At 42.8% G+C, this 15,104-nt stretch overlaps 1 protein-coding gene across 2 annotated transcripts in view; it reads right to left on the bottom strand.

The window, feature by feature from the left end:
- SH2D4B (SH2 domain containing 4B) overlaps positions 1-15,104 on the bottom strand; it is a 214,759-nt gene that overhangs the window by 112,397 nt on the left and 87,258 nt on the right. For both annotated transcript variants that reach the window (XM_084845292.1, XM_084845291.1), the window contains 2 exons: positions 7,090-7,249; positions 4,118-4,265 (listed from right to left, as the gene is read on the bottom strand). In XM_084845292.1, coding sequence (XP_084701418.1) covers positions 4,118-4,265; positions 7,090-7,249 — 308 coding nt within the window. The remainder of the gene's footprint in view (positions 1-4,117; positions 4,266-7,089; positions 7,250-15,104) is intronic.

The following is a 15,104-nucleotide window of genomic DNA, read 5'->3' as shown; positions in this document are numbered from 1 at the left end:
TAGGACTGATGGGAAGGAGAAGGTGGCAGAGATCTGAGGTAAGGCTGCAGATGGGTTAGTGGACAGAGGCAAGGGTTTGAAGGGGTTCGAAGGAGCAGAGAGAGGGAGAAAGGAATGGCAAAGAAGAAATGAAGCCAGTTCAGAAGGGAAGTCAGGGCTGGCAGAGACCCTTTGTCTGAGAAGAAAGAACTCAGTCTGGCATGATTTCTAGAAGTAGTTGAAGGAGTCACCTAATTGTTGATCATGAGAACAGGAGGCTCCTGCACATGCTTGTGTCCTGGATTTTTAGGAAATAGCTGATTTTGCTTTATTGGACTTGCTGGGAAGGCTACTGAGAAACTGCTAACCCACCTCTCTTAAAACAATATAAAATGTGTTATTATGAAATGCAAAATGTTTAATGATAAATTATTAAGAATTTTAAATTGTAAATAAGTAAAAAGTAATAATTTTATTAAAGGGAAAACACACAAACACAAGCAGGCTCACAATGAATTCTGGGTAACTGGCATAAAAAACAGTTGTCAAGTTGACCTGCATGATATCCAAAGAGAAAATGTTGAGTTAAAGCTCTATCACTTGGGCCAAAGAATTATTTGGGGAATGAGCAGGTATAAGACTATTATTCCAGGTCAAAACTGTACTTAAGTTTTCACTTATCAATGAATGAGCAAAAAATATTGTGTAAGGTATACACATTAAAAAGCTTGATGTACAGGATGTCTATAAAAAATTATAGACTGGTTTAATTGGCTCAATTTTAAGTAAGAAGTTATCTTCTCAAAGGTATGATTCAGATTTGATCATATGTAGCCTAAAAGATGTACATGTAAGCCTTTTTTGTATGTTTTAAGTTTTTAGGATTGTTTAATAACGTTAAGATGATTAAGACTGTAAACCCTAACTTATGGGACAGTAGATAATATAAGCTATGAGGTAATTTCTATACAAAAAGGTATAAATACGTGCTGATTTTGGAATGAGGAAGCTTCTTATTAGAAGCTCACCAGGCCTGTGTATCTGTCAGCTGAACAGCTAATTCAGAACTGAATGGGTAATTTGGTACTTAGAATGCGATCTCTCCTTTTTAAGATAATAGGACTAGAAGTCTAAGAACAAGAAACATTTAGAAAATTCTATTCCCTGTTAAACTATTAAGATCTAAGAATCTTTAGCAATGCTCTGTTTAACAACAAAAGATGTTTTTACTTCATGCATTATATTTTGATGTGATGTTACAATTATATTTCTAATTTTTAAAAAATGGACCAAAAGATCTTTACCTTACTAATTCTTGTTAGAACAAACCCAAAACTGAATCCACCTAAAACAATGCTTGGTGTATGCTTTGTTTAAAGTGTACTGACCAGCTATAAGTAGTTTACTGGCAACCAGAGGCTTCCTAAATACTGGGACTATAGTTTGAAAACACTCAACAATGTACGCAATCATTGCTTAATGTTCCTAATGCAAGTTATTGGCAACAGTGCAATAACTACTTGCATAGAAGTTTTGGGGTCCAAGATGTGGTTGAGCTATATAAGCATGGGTATCAATCTAGGCCAGCCTGCCAAGGTCATCTGTCTTTAATGAAGCTGTCCCATTTTTCTCTTATTGATATAATCTGTTTTGCAATTTTCATCAGCTTGTTTCACTCTTCTTTCCCAGAAAGGACACCTCTAAGAACTTTGAAACTAAGAACTGGTGTGTGAGTTTTGTTGTTTTCCTCCTCCTTCCCAATCCTTTTTCCTTTTGTGTCTTGTCTTTTAGATTGTAAGTCTAAGGACAGGGACTGTTATATTAATAATCATATTATTAATCTTTATAAGCTGCTCCGGGAGCCTTTTTCTGCTGAAAGCAGGGTAAAAATGCTGTAAATCATCACCACCAACACCACCATCTCTCAGCCAGGAAGATGATCACTTTCTAAACCTCTGTATGTCCTGTTAAAGGCATATGAGCAGGGCCAGAAAAAGGTGGCAACCCTAAAGGACAACACCCAAGACTTTTTGTATTAACAGCTAAACCTTACTACAGTTCTTTTTGTATTAATCATCAATAGAAGACCAAAGAACTCCTCTGCCTCCCCAAAAGAAGCAGTGCAATTAGACATGTGTAGATGGGGATTACAAAATATCTGTATGGCCAATGGCCCTAGGATAAACCTGAAAGAACTCCCTTGACTTCAGAAGTCATCGTGATGTTTGTGGATGGTGACCTTTGACTTCTCCACTTTTGGAGCCAAGGAAATCATCATGCAGTTTCCTGCTGAACGTCTTGCAGCTTATTGATATGGGTCACTAAGTATGAAAAGTTTCCATCAACTGTGCTTGTGGTGAGCGCAGATTGATTCAAGTACACAGATAGAGCAGCTGCCCTTAAGGGGACAATGGGTCAAAAGTCAAGAGGCTTTTGCACTTTAGGGGACAGAGGTGTCATGCCAGTAGGAAATGTTCATTACATTTGAAGTACAGTTTTAATGAAGCCACTGAATAAGTGTAATGCCGCTCTTTTCTCCCTTACAGAAAAAAAGTTACAGATTTCATGAAGCACAGGAAGAATACTTGCAGATTCACTGAACAGACCAGTTGGGCAAAAAGGAACAGATAAAGACACTGTTGTTCCTTCTATGTCTTCCAGCCAGACTTAGTTTTGTATTGGTTGAATCCTAGTAAACCGAGTATTAGCAGTGCTTTCTAACAACCCAACAGCGCTTTCTAACTGGAGAGGGTTGTTAGGTTGCAACCTGGAGACTCCCCTTCTACTTTACATCTGTCACTTACTTAATTAGGAGAGGGGGCAGTTGCAGCTTCCGCTGGTTCCCCACCCACTCCAGTTTTTTTTATCCACACCTGCTCCTATGCCTGCAATATCAAGTAAGTCTTCAGATATGCTACACCGCAGGTGAGTGAGAGAAGCACATGAAAGGATCAGGCCTCAATTCTAGACTGAGTGGCAGATTTAAAGGTACACAAGAGAAATCTCCAGGACCTGGATTCACTTTGGCAGCCCTACCATTTCCCACATTCTCTTTGCTACCACTTCCCAGCCATGCTCCAAGATCCTCTCCTACTACCTTCACCTCAAATCTGCAACTTTTCTGCAATAGAAGGAAATCCCAAATCCACATTTTTCAAAGAAAGCTGTAGAAAGTATACTGAAACAGAAGAGAAATACATTCAAATGCACCCAACTTGCTAATGCACACAACTGTATTTTCCCCACACATTTGAGATTCAGTAGGAACTACTTAGAATAAGGACCTTACTATTAGGGATGGGGATAGGGATTAGGGATAGGAATGGTCCACACCTTGGAATGAACTGTGCTTGACCGCACCTCCTGGACCACTGTGCAAATTGGGATGTAGGCTCAGTCCACAGTTTTAAACTTGCCTTTCTTCTGGTCATGGACCAGGACCCGACCCCTCCTTGTCAGAAGAAGAGGCTCCTGAGTTCACAGTTCAGGGAGAGGACTCAGTTACAGAAAGGCATCAGAAGGCTTCCAGCTCCGCAAGACCATAATGACACTAACTTGCATGTCACAGCCACTCCTGCATCAGCACAGCCTGAGGCTGCTAAAACAGTCCAGGCCTCTTTACAAGATAAAGCCTCTGCCATTGTGGAGATGGGGCCAATCAGCTTAAAGGAAGCCAAACCCCCTACTTAAGGCTCAGCCTTAATTGGCTGCTTGTTGGAGCACTCCATAGACAAGTTTGTCTGGCTTCCAGCTCCAGCCCCACTTGGAGCTTTCTGTGGTGCTGTCCTGTTCCCATTCCTGCCTTCCTGAGAAACCCAACTGACCCAAAACCTTGGTAAACCCCAGATCAGTAGCAGAACCCAGATGTCACTAGTGCCTAACAACACTAAACCCTTGCCATGACAGAGGCCAAACAGAACACTTCCTTTGAAAAACAGCTTCTAGCTGCTTGGAATACTTAACAATTTCCCTTTTGGCCATTTTTTCTACATGGCACTAGCCATCTTTTTTCAGTGAAAAGTTCAAGGGAGGGACAGCATATAATTGCATCCTGTCCTCCCAGGGGCAGGCAGCTACTGTGCTTTCTAGCTGCTCAACAGTAGAATGCAAATGGATAAGTTAAAAGGAGCTGGCAAACCTTTAGTTCCACCTGGATTTTCTCCTCCATCAATTTGGCTGCTTTGCGGTCATCTGTCTCTGTTTTCCACTTCTCTGCCACTATTCGAGCTTTCTCCTTAGCCATAGCATCCCGGAACTTCTTTGTAATTTCAGCTTCTTTTTGCTTCCTTTAAAAAAAGAGAATGGAAAAACAACAAAGAGGTTTGTGACAACCTAAACACTCACAGATTTATTATAACATAAGCTTTTGTGGAACTGTTTATTCTCCCCCCATCTATACCAATATGTACATGTGTATGTATGTATATGGGTATATCTATATCTAAAATGTAGGGCTGTGCACCGCTTCGGTCCGAAGCCCAGATAATGAGTCGAAGCGGGCTGTTTCAGAGGTGCCTCCATGTGGCATGAGGTGGAGCAGAATAGCAACAAAGCACCCTGGAGCGAAGCAGCTTGTATACGAAGTGCCACATCTGACTCGGTGATTCGTTCTGAGCAACCCAGACAGCCTGGCATCAAAAGTATTAACTTCAGAAAGTTCAGCAAAGGGTTGAGGAGGAGGAGGAGGGAGGGAGCTTCGGCAAATGGAAACTCTAGTTGTCAAATCAGGGCTGAACGTAACCCAGCAATCTCCAATCAGAGACAGTGGTAGAGGCGGGGGGAAGATTGAATAAATGGAGGAAAATGGCTGCGTTTCAGAGACAGAGATCATTCTGGTGGTTTTACTAAGGGATATGAGAAGTGAGAAAGCCACCCCCAGCCCCTGCTCCACTTGCCGGTGCCTCCACCTCCGCCGTGATCGCCATGTTCTTAAAAAACATGGCAACTGGAAGTCTATGTACACACAGACTTATAAGCAAAAAGCACTGTGAATTGCCCAGGCAAGAGGAGGAGGTGAGGCGCGCTCCTAGGAAGCAGAAGATCTGGGATTTTTAGTGTGCATACTTGGACAAACATGAGTTCTGTTCTTTGATGGGGGGGGCAGGGGGGGACCCAATGTAAAAATTAAGAGGATCCATATTGAATTGAGTGTCTTATCCATGGCTTTATAACATGACGGTGCTATGAAGCCCCAAAATCTATGTTTTTTGTCATGGGCATAGATGTGCTGTGTGATACGACGGTGTTTGGGGGTATCTTTCTTGTAAAAATCATGAGGATCCCTAAGGATCCCTGCCTCGAATCCAATTTTTTCCACAGTGGCTGCACCCATGAGTTGTGGATCCATGATTTTTCTGCTTCAGTCCATGGAAGCATATGTGCTTTGTCCTTGGATGGTGGTTTTGTGGAATCAGGAGGATCCCTTTTTGATTTTATGGATCCTCGTTTTACCCAGTCACCTTTGTGTTTACTGCTCTCTTTCCCAGCATAAGCATATGTCTACCTACTCAGAAGTAACTGCCATTATGGTCAACGAGGCTTGTTCCTGAAATGCAGGTGCATCTGACCTCCTAGCCCATAAGTTCAGAGGCTTCCTGCCATCTCCCTCCAAATGGAGACCAACTGATTCCTCTAAGGCTAATAGGGATGGCGGAGAATTTCTCCCTGAAACTTCGGGGGGCCGAGCGCCAACGTGTTCAGCCCCCTGAAGAAGTTTCGGGGAGAAATTCTCTGCACCCCCCCGCACCCCACACCCCCCCCCCCGGGACGGGACTTACCTTTCCCGAATGTCCCTCCCGGCAGCGGGTCCGGCCGGCGGTTCGTCGGGTCTTCGTCAGGGGTGGGAGCGGTAGCTGGTCTTTCGACCGGCTGCCGCCACTGCCATTCCAATAAAAGAAAAAAAAACGCCCCCGTGATAGGCTACGTGACAATTAACGTAGCCTATCACGGCTAGATTTGCCGTGATTACGTAGACTACGTAGATTACGTAGACTACGGCGAAAATAAGGGCAACGCTATTTGCGTTGCCCTTCTTTTTCCCGTAGTCTACATAAAGCTTTATGTAGCCTACAGCGACCAAATAAGGAACGCGAATGGCGGCTCCCTATGGGGGCCGCCATTTGCGTACGCGCTTTTTTTTTTTTTTTAAAGTCACCCCTGATAGGCTACGTGACGATTTACGTAGCCTATCATGGCTGACTTTGCAGATCTAGCCGTGATAAGCTACGTTAATCGTCACGTAGCCTATCACGGGGGCGTTTTTTTTAAAAAAAACTTTATTTCGCGGCCAGGCGAGGCGAGGCGCCTCTTCCCCGGCCTGAATTTCGGCCGGGCGAGGCAGGAAGCCTCCCCCCCAGCCTGAATTTCGGCCGGGCGAGGCGGGAAGCCTCCCCCCCCCAGCCTGAACTTCACGGGGAGAGCAGCGAAGCGCCTCCCCCCCACCGCAAAAAGCTGCGAGACCAGGTAAGTGACTTTCGTGCACCCCTAGCTAGAAACCTCTGATAGGCAGTTCTCTTAAGTTTCCTCATTAGGCTCAGGTAATTAGCATCTGTAAGCGTCATTAGGTTGAAGGGAAATAAAGCCTTGGAAAAGAGCCCTATCGTCTGCGTGTTGATTCTGGCTACTTGAGGATTTCAGAAGGCAGCAAGGGCACTCCTGAATAGATCCCCGATGATGACAGAGACACAGAGCTCCATATGCCCAAAGCCCTGCATTTATGTAGAGGTCCATGGCAGCATCATAGGCTGTGCACTGAACCTGGGGAGATTTCCTGATTCAGTATTATGACATAATACTTTTATGTATTTTTTCCCACTTTCAAATGCAAATTGAATAGTCATACCTCTTTTTTTAATTTTAAAAAGTGTTTTCCTTTTGACAAATTATATCATTTTTTACCTAAGAAAAGTAGGTTATTTCATTAAAAAAAGATAAATAAAAAAGAGGAAGGATATTGCATATTTCTGGTATTAAAACTGAAAATTGCTTTGAAAGGAAAGCATTGTCCTATATTTTTAGTAGAAGAGGTTACTGAACTTTGAGAGTCCTCATCTAACATCACCTAGATCAGTAATTTCTGGAATTTGTTTGCTTGTTTTTACAAATGCTCACCATAATTCTTCTGCTTCTTTCTGGGCTTGTTGTCTGGCTCTTTCAGCGATAAGTTCCTCCGAAATCTGCTCATACAGCTTGTCCCCATCAGCTTCTCCCATAATCCAAACCCAGACCTCGCCATCAGTCCCATGAAGCCACTGTACACGTTTCCCATTACCTGTAACAGCCACCAAAACAGATGCAAAAGACTTTGTGGTAAGGGAACTGTCTTATAGTCAATAACTCATAGTCAAAGCAAGGATTCAAAATACAAATCACAGACCTGAGCACATGAGCTGTTTCAAGGAAAGGAACCCAAACTCAACATGTTATACCAACCTTATGCTTGGCTTGTGGCAGTTCATGGGTACACTGAGTAAGCATTGGGACTAGCAACTGCCCTTGTGGAAGCTAAGCTGCTGCCTCATTTCCTCAGCCATCACTTCTCTTTTAAATAATTACAGGCATTATCAGCTCTCTGCTTTGCTCCACCCACTCCCCTATGTCATGATGGGCCATCACCTTTCCCTGTTCCCATGGAAACATCCTCTTCCTGCTTTCAGACTTAGTCTTGTGCCACAAATCACCTCTGATGACTTCATAATGCTGGTTTTGATCCGCGAGAATGACATCAAAATACATAGGTGGAGGTCAAAATGATAATCTTTGAGGTGTGAATTTACCTGTACATGCTGAATAGACTGAGGGTGGTTACAGATAATTTTACCATCTGTGTTGCCACCTGTCTGTTCTTGATGTGTGATTAAAAAATTCTCCTTACACACTTGGCAAGATTACACACACACACACACACATATATACCATGTTACCCCAAGAAGAGCAAGGCATTTTTTTAAATTGAACCTAACCAACAGGGTTGTACAAATTAGGATGCTACAATTCTGTAATGAGGAACCTGACAGGAAGTATGGGATACAAACGTAACTAATAATAATAGTAAATCACCTCTGTACCACAGCATCCCAGCAGTTCCCACAACCTTATTCATTAACAGTATCCAAAGTCTTCACAATTGCTGGCCATGAGAAGAAACCCCACTCTCCTAGGGCCAAAACAGAGATTACTTTAAGAATGTGTCTAGCAGCTATGTCTTTGTTCTTTTCATTTTTACTCTAGAGTAGACTCCAGGGACCCGATCTAGGTTCAAAAACCCTGTCTGTTTTGGCCCTTAGCTCTATAATGTTGGAGGTTCAGAGGGGTTTAGAGGGGTTTGAGGTGGTGCTATGGCAAAACTGCTGCCACTGGTAGATGATGGGTGTAGAATATGATGAAATTAGTATTTACACAATGATAATGACGTTTCTTCATGTGATCCCGCCCTTATGTACAGTAACATGGGGAGTATGTGCACTACAGGACATGTGTTAAATTGTGCTCTGATTTTTGTGATCACAGTTTGGGGATGATTATCATGACAAGTGAATGTGTGTACTGCTGATCCTACTCTTAGCTTACTTAGCGGAATGGTTCATTTCAACCCTGATGTTCTAAAATCAGTCTCTCACTTTTCCTGTTTCTGTCACTATATAGGCCAGAATATATATAGACCAGAAGTATAGTCCATGAGAGCCAGGCTGTCACTTAAGAATAATACCTACAGAGTTTGCAGAATTCTTTAAAATGGGAAACAGACACATTATCAGGACACTGGGAATGTGCATGCCTGTATTTCCAAACACACACAGAGGAATAAATAAAGTTGTCAGTATTGGGAATGGGTAGGTTGAATGTGAGAACATGGGAAGAAAGAAAAATGGTGACAGGAAACTTTGGGTGAAGATTAGAATGTTGGGGACGTGACAGTTGGTTCGATAGGCATATAAATTTGAAAACGTGCAACTAACCCTTCACAACTGCTGTAGACTTTGTGAGAAAAGATGATTACAGACTGAACCAGAGACCAATTTCTGAGACTGAGGGGGGTAATATAGCATAGTGATATAAGACAGGCAGCACTACAGCAGTCCATGGTGGGGGAGGGAGCAATCATACAAACAGAAAAATACAAGGAGCAAAAATTTTAAATGAATAAAGAAACATTGTACATTTAAGGGGGGAGGAGAAGGGGGAGGGGGAAGGCACTGGGAGTTAGAAAACTACAGACAAGGTCATCCGAGGAGAATATCAATTATTAATAGTCTGAAAAACACTGTAGGAACAAAATAAGAAACCAAAGACCCAGCTCCGAAGTGATTAAACAAAAATTCTATAGTATGGGGGGGGGGGCGGGGAGTTGACAGCAGTTCCAACCACGAAGAAACAGTACAACTACTAAGTCAAAAAGGTATTATAATCTATAATAATAAAGGAGCATGTGTGTGTGTCTATTTCCCATGCCATAGGCACCAAGACCATGAAACCTAGACAACTGAAACTTGGCATGCATACTAGGGAGGGTGTGTATCTTGGAGTTATTTGATTTTTAAAACACATTAATTTTAATTAATTTAAGAGTGCAATTCTATGCATGCATGTTTAAAAAGAAAGAAAGAAAGAAAGAAAGAAAGAAAGAAAGAAGTCCCACAACTCCCAGCATTCCTGAACCAGACATGCTTGCTGGGGAACGCTGGGAGTCGTAGGACGTCTTTCTGTCTAAACATGCATAGGATTGCACTCTAAATGTGCCTGTGTGTTTGAAGCCTGCAGTATTGTCCAACTCATGTAAAGTCAGGGCCATTCATTAGCTGTATAAATAAAGCATGAAGGAGTGTTCGCATATCTGCTAAAAAAGTAGAAATATACATAGCAAAGGCAGTGAAAAAAGGAAGTAAAAAGTTGCTCAATTTATGTCAATCAGCATTAATAATAGTCCAGAAAAGACTGACATAAAGTAATCTTTATGTGCATGTCTGTGGTGATGGTGGTAGTGAATCTAAGAGGGAAAATACTATGTAAATGTTTGAAACTATATTAACAACCATGTAGAAGGTTCATATTGTAAGGTGACAGAAAGCAAGAGCAAGTATTATGTATAACATTTTTTTAAAATGGGAGAAATCCACAAGTCAGCAAAGTATAAGCAAAGTTGTTCATGTATCCCCCAAAAGGCAGGAACAATAAAGCAAGATATTGATAACAGTGCACTTTTTTGTGGAAGCCAATTTAAAAACTCTACATGGACATACAGTATATTGTTTTCATATACAGGAAACAAGTTAATCTTAGCAAACCCATATTCTGAAAAATAGCATCTATCAGCATAGGGGCACCTATATCTTTTAGATAGCTTATGATAATTTGAAATAAGAATAAGAACATAAGAAGAGCCATGCTGGATCAGACCAAGGGTCTATCTAGTCCAGCATTTTGTTCACACAGTGGCCAACCAGCTGCCCATAGGAAAGAATAAAAGTTATCACAGAATTAAAACAAAAACAGAAATACAATACAACTGCCAGCAACATCAGGATAACACAACAGCAACAGTAATCAACTGGGTGCGGGGGGGGGGGAATCTCCACGGTGATGGGTTTAGATCGCTCTCCACTTTGCTGTGCTTTTTATTGGAGTTGCATCTGCTCTGTCTGGGGACATGTGGTGCTTGAAAACCTGGACTATCTGAAACCTAGCCTGCGGCTCTCAGCAGGTCATGAAGCAGTCTACTGTGAATTGTTTGGGTGGCTGGCTACTGGATGGAGTCTCATCCATGCATCAGTTAGAGAGCCTGTTCCCTCCCTCCCACTCTCACCTTATTCCACCCCTTCTGCTTTCTTTGGCCAGTGTGTGGGTTAGCACCCCTCCCTCCCCATCCTATGTCCAACCCTCCCCCCCATTTTTAAAAAAATTATTTTCCCTCTAAAACCAAAATAGTGCAATAGTGACAGGTCTAAACACACAGACCCTTTGATTTCATTTTACTTGAAGTGCTGGAACCATAAGGTGGAGTAGTTCTTTCCTGGGGGACTTTGCCCATCCCTCCTTGTTTCCCCAGTGGAAGAAGTTTTTCCCATTCCCATTGGGAAAATCCTCAGAAGCGCAGCAGTCACCCTCACATTACCACAGTAGTGGACACTCAAGAAATAAATCTCACTCCCTCCCCTGCAGTAAAAGGTTAAAGGCTAACTGCAGTTACTTGCCCTAAAGCACTCTTTCACTTCTCTGATGCTTTCTTAGATTGCTATTGTGAGGTTGTGCTTCTTTGATGTTATGTAAAGTCCCTTCTCTGTTTTATCACTTTAAAAGCACTTCAGTGAGCCCCTGACCCACTCCAGGATGCTTTGTACCCCCTCCGTTTCGCCTCAGAAGGGGCACAAAGTGGCCCAAAGTGGCACTCTTCGACCTGGGGTTCGGGCCTCAGTGGTGCACAGCCCTATTACAAACAATTTCATTTCAAAAATGGAGGAGCCAAGTGAAATCTACTACAACAATGTGGACCAAATTATGATAGATTATGTTGATGAGCCAATAAAATGTTGGGTAGAATTTCTCAGTACTTTGGATGTAGCCCATTACCTTCTACATAAGCTCACACAGAAAAGGGCAATGGCTTACATTGTTTTAAGCACTCTATTATTGCTTTGGAGGCTAGCATTGGGATTTGAGACCTGGAGGTCAGGGATGGATGGTTGTATGGGGAGGTAGAGGCCACACACATTTTTTCCCATTACATAATCAAGTATGACTGCATACAGTCCTTCTGGTCTAAGGCAGTAACTATTCTTCACTTTATTAGATGGTAAGTACTCTGTAATTCATTGCTCAAGTGTCCTTGGGGTCTTTGCAAGAAAGAAGATTGGGTAGCAAATGATGCGGCTGGATCCACCTCTGCTGACCTCTTGGCTCCACCTCTGCTGACCTCTTGGCTCTGCAGTGACCTTGCCCTTAGTCCCATTAGTTCCAGTGGGCAGCAGGTGCCACTGATTTTAATATCATTAAGGACAATTCACATCAAATGTGGATGACTGCATGGAACTTGACTGCAAGTTCTGAACATGTTCAAGGACAGTTTGGATCTCAAAATTATTATAGGACCGGCAGCCAGTAACAATAATACATAGTATCTTCAGAAATGTCTCTCTCTTTCAAAATGCAAAGGAGCCCATTTCTAAATAGTGTTGCCTACATTGATCTGAACCAGATTTTGTTCACAGACAATAGTATATGGTATGTTCAGATTGAAATCTTTTGATGGTTTAAAAATCCAGGTGTTGCAAGCACCCTTGTAAAAGAAAGGAGAGTAAGCTAAAAGATACACTGCAAATATGGCCTTCAAAGAGTTTTGAATTTATACACTGTAAAAAGTATTCATCTAAGATTGCAGTCCTATACCCACTTCTCAGGGAGTAAGCCCCACTGACTTCGATGGGACTTACTTTTGAGTAGACATAGTGTAGGACTGCACTGTAAATTTATCCATAAAGTAAGGAGGAAAAGCCAATAGATATTATTTGAGGGGAACAAGGAAACAGAGAACGCTTGAATAGCTTAAGAACTGCTCCAATGGCACCCCCAATGCAAATGATTCTAAACCATGCCCTTGACCTAAGTACATGGTGCATTCCTTTGCAGCACAAAATGGCTACAATGGCAGCTTTCCAAGAGGCAGAAGGCTGTGACTAATATAACATTGAAAATATATACTTATTAACACTCGTAAACATACACGGAGCTAGCACTGGAACCATAATATTTGCTTGTGCTTTTCCAGTGGCTTCTATGACAGATTAATAGAAACCGCTTCTGGCTGAAGTTCACAGCAATGAACTCAGTAAACAAGGCCTCAGAGAGCAATTCCAAGCTTAGGACTGTGGCCTATAAGAATCATTAGTCTCCAATGAACTACACTGCCAGTCTAATATATACTATGGGTTGGAGTGGTTGTTCCCAACCTCATGCTCTCAAAAGGCCAGAACTTTTTTACAAAATCAGTTCATTATGCAAAAAAGAAAAAAAGAAAAAAGTATAATACTTTTGTTAAGAAGACACCTGACTTGCTAACTATGGACTACAGAGGAAACAATTTCATGGCAGCCATGCTGTCCGCTGAATTTGGCATATGCAGGGCAAGGAGGGAAGACCCTGCCCTCCACCCAAGAGAGGTGGTTCACCCCACCCACCCCACCTATTCCCATTTCTGTACCCCTGTGATTACTTGAATCATAGAATACTAGGGTTGGAAGGAGCCTATAAGACCACTGCATTCAGCCCCCTGCTCAGTGCAGGAATCCAAGCCAAAGCATCCCTGACAGATGGCTGTCCAGCTTCATCTTGAATGCCTCCAGTGTGGGAGAGCCCACCACCTCCCTAGGTCATTGGTTCCATTGTCGTAGTGCTCTAACAGTCAGGAAGTTTTTCCTCATGTTCAGCCAGAATCAGGCTTCCTGTAACTTGAGCCCATTATTCCGTGTCCTGCACTCTGGGATGATCAAGAAGAGATCCTGGCCTTCCTGTGACAGCCTTTCAAGTACTTCAAGAGCGCTATCATATCTCCCCTCAGTCTTCTCTTCTCAAGGCTAAACATGCCCAGTTCTTTCAGTCTCTCATCATAGGGCTTTGTTTCCTGTCCCCTGATCATCTTTGCTGCCCTCCTCTGAACCCTCTCCAGTCTGCATCCTTCTTAAAGTGTGACGCCCAGAACTGGACCAGTACTCCAGATGAGGCCTAACCAGTGCTGAGTAGAAGGGAACTAGTACTTCCCGGGATTTGGAAGCTATGCTTCTATTAATGCAGCACAAAAGAGCATTTGCCTTTTTTGCAGCAACATCACATTGTTGGCTCATATTCAGCTTGTGATCTCCAAGATCCTTCTTGCTTGTAGAATTGTTGAGCCAAGTATGCCCCATCTTGTAACTGTGCATTTGGTTTCTTTTTCCTAGGTGCAGAACTTGACATTTATTCCTGTTAAATGTCATTCTGTTGTTTTCTGCCCAGCTCTCCAGCCTATCAAGATCACTTTGAATTTTGTTTCGGTTTTCTAGGGTATTCGCTATCCTGCCCAATTTTGTGTCATTAGGGTTGGCGGAGAATTTCTCCCCGAAACTTCGGGGGGCTGAGCGCCAACGTGTTCGGCCCCCCCAACAAGTTTCGGGGAGAAATTCTCCGCACCCCCCCCACACCCCGCACCCCCCCCCGGGACGAGACTTACCTTTGGCGAATGTCCCTCCCAGCGGCAGGTCCGGCCGGCGGTTCGGCGGGTCTTCTTCCGGGGTGGGAGCAGCAGCCGGTCTTTTGACCGGCTGCCGCCGCCGCCATTCCAATAAAAGAAAAAAAAACGCCCCTGTGATAGGCTACGTGACGATTAACGTAGCCTATCACGGCTAGATTTGCAAAGTCAGCCATGATAGGCTACGTAAATCATCACGTAGCCTATCACGGGGGACTTAAAAAAAAAATAAAAGCGCGTACGGATAATGGCGGCCCCCATAGGGAGCCGCCATTCCCGTTCCTTATTTGGTCGCTGTAGTCTACGTAAATCTTTACGTAGACTATGGCGAAAATAAGGGCAACGCAAATAGCCCCCTTCCAACCTTACTACTCTATGATACTACTATTCTATGATGGTCAGAGTTTCCCCCAGAGTTTCCATAACCCCTAAGTCATCTCTGTTGCTTAGGATCAAGTCAAGGATAACCGATCCTCTAGTTCCTTTCTCCATTTTCTGTAGGAGGAAGTTCTCAGCAAAACAAGTCAGGAATTTCTTGGAAGGGCCATGTTTTTGCTATCTTCCCTTTTTTCTTTTCCTCAGAATACTGTAATGCTGGAAACTGAAGATTCCAATTATGTTTTTGCAGTGTTTATAAAAATGAAATAAAAATAAATTTTAAAAAAAAGGAAGGGCCATGTTCCCTTTTTTTTGTCTCCCAACAAATATCAGGGAAATTGAAGTCCCTCATTACTACTACATCATGCTTCCTTGAAACACTGGCAATTTGCTTTTCAAATCTTTCATCCTCGTCTTCTCCTTAATTGGGTGGCTAGGAGTAGACTCTGACCACCATGTTCCTTTTATTCTTTTCTCTATTTATTTTAACCCAGATGCTCTCAATGGGGCTACCAAGCTCATCTTCCTGAAT

This window comes from Heloderma suspectum, chromosome 3 (assembly GCF_057233095.1).
Source record: "Heloderma suspectum isolate Gila_16-S chromosome 3, 16-S_ref, whole genome shotgun sequence".
Classification (NCBI taxonomy): Eukaryota; Metazoa; Chordata; class Lepidosauria; order Squamata; family Helodermatidae; genus Heloderma; species Heloderma suspectum.
This window is presented reverse-complemented; position numbering and strand designations above follow the sequence as displayed.